The sequence below is a fragment of the Cucurbita pepo genome, chromosome LG13 (assembly GCF_002806865.2).
Source record: "Cucurbita pepo subsp. pepo cultivar mu-cu-16 chromosome LG13, ASM280686v2, whole genome shotgun sequence".
In the NCBI taxonomy this organism is placed as follows: Eukaryota; Viridiplantae; Streptophyta; class Magnoliopsida; order Cucurbitales; family Cucurbitaceae; genus Cucurbita; species Cucurbita pepo.
The window spans coordinates 4,117,751-4,125,997 of NC_036650.1; the positions used below are offsets into that span (position 1 = coordinate 4,117,751).

General features: G+C 39.8%; 1 protein-coding gene across 2 annotated transcripts; it reads right to left on the reverse strand.

The window, feature by feature from the left end:
- Window positions 1-1,650: 1,650 nt before the first annotated feature.
- On the reverse strand, window positions 1,651-5,045 carry LOC111809423 (auxin efflux carrier component 3-like). 2 transcript variants are annotated; one of them, XM_023695884.1, is made up of 6 exons: window positions 3,806-5,045; window positions 3,451-3,730; window positions 3,201-3,286; window positions 2,423-2,580; window positions 2,264-2,340; window positions 1,651-2,164 (listed from the first exon to the last, which is right to left on the reverse strand). In XM_023695884.1, exons 1-6 carry the CDS (start codon window positions 5,043-5,045, stop codon window positions 2,098-2,100), a joined length of 1,908 nt encoding a protein of 635 aa, XP_023551652.1. In that variant the 3' UTR covers window positions 1,651-2,097. The 2 variants fall into 2 exon arrangements, with proteins under 2 accessions (XP_023551652.1, XP_023551653.1); XM_023695885.1 differs by having other exon boundaries at window positions 2,098-2,164; window positions 3,451-3,721.
- Between the last annotated feature and the right edge of the window lie 3,202 nt (window positions 5,046-8,247).

Below are 8,247 nucleotides of genomic sequence, written 5' to 3' on the forward strand. Positions count from 1 at the left end.
CCAGTCATTGCTACGGACAGCTAGCTCGACTATGATGGGTCCAAGGGAGTGACAATCGCCTGAGGATCCACACTCCACATGTGGGTCATGTATAAGGAAGTACTACACATCCAATTTTGTCCGTACTAGAGACCACCCCTACGATGATTTTAACTATAGGTTCCCTAGATCATGAGTGACATGTGTTTGCATTCTCTGACTCGTGGGGTCATTTACTGATTATTTCTTAAAATACTCGAACCACGTGCTACTTATCTTTCAGGTAAAGGCAAGGCATCTTTGTACGACTGGCGACGACATCGCAATTCGAGACCATGACACATGCATACGGTAGTTGCATTTATTTTCTTAGACACACGAAGAAATCGACCAAGCTTGTGCTTATTTGGAGAAAACATCCAGACACATGAAGAAACACAAACCACTAAAATTTTAAGTCGGAGATAATGCTTTGATCAAGTTGAGACTAGAACAATTTCTATTATGAAGCAACAGGGATCAATGGTCAGTGATGAAATATGAAGGACCAATTGAAGTCATTCAAAAGGTAAATAAAGGCATCGTACAAGGTTCAATTACCTTTATAGATGAAGACTCACCTCGTTGTCCATGTAAGTAACTTGAAACCCTAACAACCTAGACAAAGAAGACACTAGACACAAAAAGGTGACATGATCTCCTACCACGATGAAGAATATCGCCGAGAAAGAAGTGGAAGAGATCCTAACTAAGAAGATACGATGAGTCAGCAAATCGAGAGGAGATGTACAAGAACTCCTTATAAAGAGGAAGGAACTCCCTAATGTTGAGATCAATTGGAAACATGACGAAAGACAAGAAGTTAGTAGCATAATACATTATAAGTTCAAGAAGAGTAGATTGATAGCGACGTCAACGAATTAAGTGGGGAAAGATGTCACGATTATGCTTATCCATGGCATGTTGCTTGTGCGTTGCATGTCCATTCTAAACCATTTTACCTTGCTTTCTTTGTATATCTTTCATTCTATCTAGTTGTTTATTTGTCTTTGTAGTTATGTAAGCGTATGACTCCTAGTTACTTTTGATGTCAAGCTTCGGAAAGACAATTTAATTTAATTAGAAAAATATTAAATGAATAAATTGAGAAAACAAAGACCACATAGCATATACACCACCATATGGAAATTGATTGGTAACCAATGACTGGTCTTTTATTTGATTTTTTTTTTCATCACATTAGAACGATGTGAAATGTAAGCTAATAATTAACATAATACGATTAATTTGGTTACTTGACCAACCTTGGCCCATTCTATATGCACATTTCCACCCAATTAATGAAATAAGGATGGGAAATTACTAATTTTGTATTATCCAATCAAGCTCAGAAGAACTGAGAGGCCGGACATAGTTTCAAAAATTTCAATTTGATCGTTATGATATGATCTAATCTAAAGAATAAGCTTTTGAGTTGTTAGATATATATTTATTATCTTTGTTTCGATTTTTTGAAGTACGTTACCAAAAAAAAATATCCAACATCAATTTTTATGAAATTTTTACCCATGAAATTTTTACCCATTGTATGTAATTGTTATAATTAATTATTAATATCAATATATTGTTAAGACTTGATGAATATATTAAGTATAAAGTAGAGAGTTATGATTATGATGAAGTGGTCTGAAACATTAATACATTCTTAAAAATGTTTGTATGAACAAAGGGGAAGGTGACAAAATGGAAACATAATCAGCAGCCCTAAAATATAAAGATTATATAAAGCTACAAACCCGAAAAAGAGAGAAGACGACAAACGCAAAATAATTGCTAATATCTAATTAACAAACCTCTTCAAATCCCCCTTATTGGCTATTTGGCTATTGGCCTCCCACTCGAGTCTCAAATTTACACCCAAAATGGCAACCAACGTTCCCTATACGATCAGATCAACGCCTTTACTTTGGCCTTTTTCAAACATTTGAGGCTTCTCTCTCTCTCTCTCAACCTTTGTCAAACTTCTTCTATATAATAACCCTATGATCTTCGTCTTCGTCGTCTTCGTCTCAAAATCATTAAGAAATATGATATGAAGGAAATCCGAACTTGAAAAATTTACAGACCCAGTAGAACATAGTAGAGTAAAGTAATGGGCAGAGCTATGAGCATGCCAAAGATCACCCTGCAATGCCACCAATGAACCAAAGTCTAAATCATGCAAAGCTGCAAAACAAAAAAAGAGAGAAAAAATGGCACATTTTGAGAGGTGGGTTTGGCTTACCCAGTGCTCAGAATTGCTGGATGAACGTTGTACTCTTTAGCAAACACGAAGGGTACAATTCCTTGGGGCAGTGCCGCCTACAATAGCAGACACAAGGTTTTCAATATTGATTTCATATGAGAAAACTTGTTTTAAGGCATCGAGGATGAAAAGAAGTACCTGCACAATAGCAACACGGAGGAGGGTTCCACGCAAGCCAATAGCGATGGAAGCGATGGCCATAACGGCTGGCCCAGTAAGGAATCTAATGGCCATCGCAAAAGCAGCAACAGAGTTCCCACATGCTATCATCTTTGGTTGTAGTCCCATAAATATACCTTTTTTTCAGCGGTAAACAAACAGCAGTCAATTCTCAAGCCCTTACCATCAAAAGAAAAATACATGAATTTACGGTTCAACTACTTTCACTAATTTGGAGTGTAATAGAGGGCATTAAACTCCGACCCACCTATCTTTGGACCACCCAGTTGACGTTACCCACTTGGACCCACATGTCGGGTGGTAAAGGCTCAAGATTAAAAGCCTTTCTCAGCCCTTTTCAGACACCTAATGTGAGAAAAATAATGCACAGAAACAATGCCCCCATTCTTTGCCAGCCTCTCTACCACATAATCAACCTAATCTCCTAAGATACTCACAACACTACCAAAGAATAAACCTCTCAATGCATTTGTTATTTGGATAAAGGTGGGCAATGACCTTTTCTTAATTCTCTGATTACCAAACAAAACAACTCTTTAATTATTTGTTTTTCCCTTGTAATGATTAGATTACGTTCCCTTCCATTATTGAGATACTTACGTGACAACATGATAATATGTTTCGGACACATTCATGTAAGAACGATTGATTTCTTTTTTTAGTTTCTTCATAGTTCTTGAGAATTGTGCTTAATTATTAAGATCAAGAGAATAAATAAAAGATAAGGACCACTCACCTAAGCTAAACATAGCCATTCCAAGTCCTGCATCAGAGAGTATGGAGATTGATTTCTCTATTATTTTGGGCATGGCCACATGCCACCTGCAAAATTTCATCACAACCCAACAACACAGACAATAAATACAGAGGCAATTTCATAGACACAGCCCAAATAAGAGGGAACACAGTTAGTTGAAATGGAAGTTTCAATCAATCTACTGTAATTGTAGTAGCGTTGTGATTTGTGGACTTGATTTTTGGCTTACCGGAAAGAAATGAGCGACCAGATTAGTCCGATGAGGCTTGAGTATGTGTTGGGGTTTCTGATCAGCTTCCGCCACACCATGATCAGAATCAGGCGGGTCATTACGCTCGCCGGCGGCATTAGTTTGGAGTTCCCGCCGTCCGGAGCTCCGGCCGAAACTTTCCCGTGGAGTTCGCCGGTGGAGCCTGTGGGTCCCTCTTTCTGATCATCTCTTTCCTCTTCCCCTTCTTTGCCGCTGAAACTAAAGGCTTCACCTCCATAGCCCTCACTCTCTGGAACAGCTAAAGAAAAATGGAATTGAGTTACTGAGATTGAGAATAAAATATAAATTATTAGCGATTATTTATTAATATTACCTTTGTTTTCCCCGTTTTGTTGTTGATGATCGGCCACGAGCATCCGTATTTCCTTGGCGCCTTGATCGGACCGTCCAGATTGCTCGGCTCCAGCGAGCTCATTCCCGGCGAGATTGCTGAGCCCACCGCGGCCTTCAGAGACTGGAGAAGCGCTCGAGCTCCAAACAAACATGTGAAGCTCCTTGGCGTCATGGTTCGCTTTTGTATTCTGCGGTTGCGGCGGCGGAGGAGGAGGCGGTGGCTGAGGGATTTTAGCAGTTTTGGTGAATTCCGGGTTGGGAGCCGGATAAGAGGAGGGCACAGTTTGAGCGGGGTAAAACCCGAACCTCGGGGATGCGGTCTGAGGCTGAACGGCAGAGTTCTCCTCGAAATTGGACGGCCTGGGAGTCGGACCTCTGGAGGATTGAACCGAATACAAATCTCCAGGTCCGAAATTAGACAATCGGCCTTGAAATCCCATCATAGAGTAGAAATCTGAGTGGTTGAAATTCGAGCCTCGAGGAGTAGGGTTTCGAGAGGAACTCAAGCTGTAAATCTCAGCGCCAGTGAGATTAGAAGGCCTAGGCGTTAATCCCGGAAGCGAACAAGGACCGAGAGATCGTCGAGAGGCATTCGATTTCCTCACCGTCACGTGAAGCTTTCCGTCGTCCCCAATTTCAGCATCAGTCTCGAGAAAATCCCTGCCATCCAGCGAAACCACGTCCGAATCAACTTTAAACGACACAATCGAAGCAGCCGTCTCGGGAAACTGCTCCATGATGAGAATCTTCGCACCACGATACTCGAACAGAAAAAGCAAAAGCGTATACCAAATAATGCACTGCAACACCACCACCTGCACCATCAGACTCCCACTGTAATCACCGTACATAGCAATCAGTAAAGGAATCCCCATGACTAGCGTGTTCGGAAGCGTGGATAGGGAGAAAATAGTAATCATCCATTCTAGACTCCCATTCTTAGTGAGATTAGTCCAAATCCCAAGAAAGAACAGCATGATAATCTTCTGAAGTGTATCTGCAGCGATGAACCGGAAGTTCATAGCGTAAGGATCATTGGAAGAAATGAAATGGAAGGAGAGAAGAGGAACAGCGAAAATTGCGACGAAACGGTTGATTCCAGAGCATTGATCGGGCGTGAAAATCTTCCACCACCGAACAGAACCGTAAGCCAAAATCATAGCGACATAAAGAGGAATAACCGCCGTCAAGACGGTGTAAAGATCCTTCCATGAAATCATGGCGGTAGTGAGAGTGGCAGTGGAGGATAAATTAGATGAGAGAGGAGGGGTAAAAGTGGAAAGTAGAGAGGAAAAAAAAAATGGGGAAATTCAGTTAGTTAACGAACTTAAACAAAGAGGGGGAATATATGTCGTTCTGCAGCGATCGACTGCTAAAGCTTCCTGATGGGAACTATGAGAAAGGGAAGGGACGACAAGACGTACAAAAATAAGAAAATAAAATAAAATTAAAAAGACATTTTAAAAATAATAATAATAATAATAATTTAGAGGATGAAAGAGAAGAGCGGAGAGGAGGGAGAGAGCGTGGAGCAGTATATATAGAAGAGAGTAGTGACGTGTTTTTTTTCTATTTGGAAGAGGAAGTTAACCGCCTACTATGGTTAACTTAACCCAACTAGGGTTATGCACAAGTGGCAGTTTTCATGTGGCGTCGGCTTTCACTGACGTGGATGCCTTCTTCTTTATTCCTTTTTTAAAATCGAAGAATGGGTACCTCTAATAAACTTACTTATGTCTCAAATTAACGTCGCTTTTTGTCATTAACCGAACACAACTCGTGGAAATTAATGTCACTCATGCTTGCTTGTTCACTGACTTACGACTCTAGTCAACTTGTCTCTATTCTAGACCAAGTCTTTCGACTTTACCAGGCTAAGATCTCTCATATACAATGTTGCATCTCATCTCATCATCTTGATTCTCAATAACATAGCCTACACTTTGTGATGTCATTCTAAGTCTCGTGATGTCATTAGTCGAGTCAATTATATCATTGAGACATCTCGAACATCCATCCACCTGGGTATTGTTAAGGCAGGAACCCTCCTATTTTCGGGCCGAGTCATTTACGGATGTTGTACTAATGAACGGTTTCATATACAAACCTCCTGCGTAAGGGTAAGGGTAAGGGTGCAATGTTGGCATATCCGTGTTGTTTGACACTGTCATTGAAAACTTATTGTCAAAGGAAGACATCAAAGACACTCATCTTACAATGTTTGTGTGTCGCCACCTTGTTTGTCCATACATGGGGTCATAAACCTACTATCTTCTTAGTATGGTGGTGACACTGAGCAATCAACCCTGAGAAAAATAGTTCTCAAGAATTTCTTGTAGGATATGATGAAGCATGATATAGAAATGAATTATGAGGACGATTTGAGATGGGACTTGACTAATTATGTGAATGATGTGAGATGAAATTGACTAATTTGACTATTAAAAACATGAATGTATGTGTGGAACGTGCGAGACGATGCAAACAATGCATGTAGGTGTGGAATGTGTCAAGAAAGCAAAGGTGCAGACCTTGAAGATTTAGTTCAAGGCTATCTGTATGAAAACGGTGGGTTAATAGATGAATTTACCATAAAGTTAACGACGATCGTCAACGACATCCATTTGTTAGGCGACAGGGTGGAGGAAATCTTCGTCATCGAGAAGTTCTTTTGAATCCCCCCTCCCCAAGATTCATGTAGATTGTTACCTCTATTGAGTAGTTCGACGACCTTAATAACATATAGGTTGAGGAGATTGTTAGTCATCTCAAGGTCCATGAGGAGAGACTTTGTGGCTACGATGACAGAGAGGAGGAGAAGCATCTCTTACTGACACATGAAAAATGGCTCGCACACAAGAAAAAGAAAGATAAGGATGATTCTTCCTTTTCAAGTACAAATGAATATGGTAGCCACAACAATGAAAGTGAGCTCGTTGGCGCGGCTGCAGACATAGTGGCAGAGAAGGTCTTGAAAATACCTCACAAATCCATGAAATTGTAAACCTTTGAAAGGATAAGAGTATGGTCATGTGTTATTCTTGAGAAAAATACGAGCACTATGTGGCAGAGTGCCACAAGAAGAAGTGCGATGAGGAGGAAAACCTCACACTCACGCATGATCAAGAGCCTACATTGATGTTGGTCGAGAAGATGCCCAACCAATTGATGCTCAATGAAGAGAATGTTATGGCAAACCTTCTTACATAACGAGAAGAGCGAATGGAGACCAATATGTGGTACCTAGACAACGGACTGCTATGTGAAAGTTGCATAGTCTCAAAACAAGTGAGACTATCGTTGCCAGCTCAAACCAGTTTTCGTGCTAAGAAACCATGCAACTGGTTCATGCAAATTTATGTGGTCCAATCACTTCATTGTCGATTTCTAGTAACAAGTATTTTCTCTTAGGTGTTAAAGATTACCGTCATTGGACGTGAATGTACATGCTCAAAGAAAAATGAGAGGCATTATGTGCATTCGAGGACTTCAAAAGACTCGTTGAAAACGGTTCTGGTCACAAGTTAAAAACCTTGCGCATTGATCGAGGTGATGAGTTCTTATTTCAAAACTTCCTAAACTTTTGCAAAGGAGAAGGTATCAAAAGTCAATTCTCCGCAATGTACACTCTAAAACAAAACGAAGTGGTACAACGAAGAAACCACACCATATTGAACATTGCAAGAAGCTTACTCAAGAGAATGCAAGTCCTAGCGATTTTCAGGAAGAAGGTAATACAATATGTGGCATAAGTAGCTGGTCTTCTTTGCTAAACCATAATGCTAATAGCAAACCTGGAAGGAATCTTGTCAGTGATGGCATGTCTACACCAACTGTTGAACCATTATGCTGCAGCAATTCTGGTAGCAAATTTGTCGAAGATAATACAAAAAAAAAAAAAAAAAAAAAAAAAAANAAGAAGGTAATACAATATGTGGCATAAGTAGCTGGTCTTCTTTGCTAAACCATAATGCTAATAGCAAACCTGGAAGGAATCTTGTCAGTGATGGCATGTCTACACCAACTGTTGAACCATTATGCTGCAGCAATTCTGGTAGCAAATTTGNTGAATGAGTGAGTCATATGAATGGTTGACTACCCAATAAAAGTTGTCTAAGTGGACGAATGACCTCTCTTTAACTCTAAATGAGAGAAAAGAGATACCCTAATTCGATAACTAGGATAACTAGTGAAAGTAGAAGGAAAAATTGACTAAGAAGAATAGCTTGAGGTAGACGAGAGAGTTCTTATGAGTAGAACTTCTATTGAAGAACAACAATAAAAACTCTATCACACTCTAATCTTTTAATCTCTTTTCTTACTCTATTAATTGTGTATGACTAAGATATTTATTTATTTGTATAAATCAATGTCCATAGAGAGGTAAACATTATAGGGACACGAGAGTTTTATGTAGTTAAA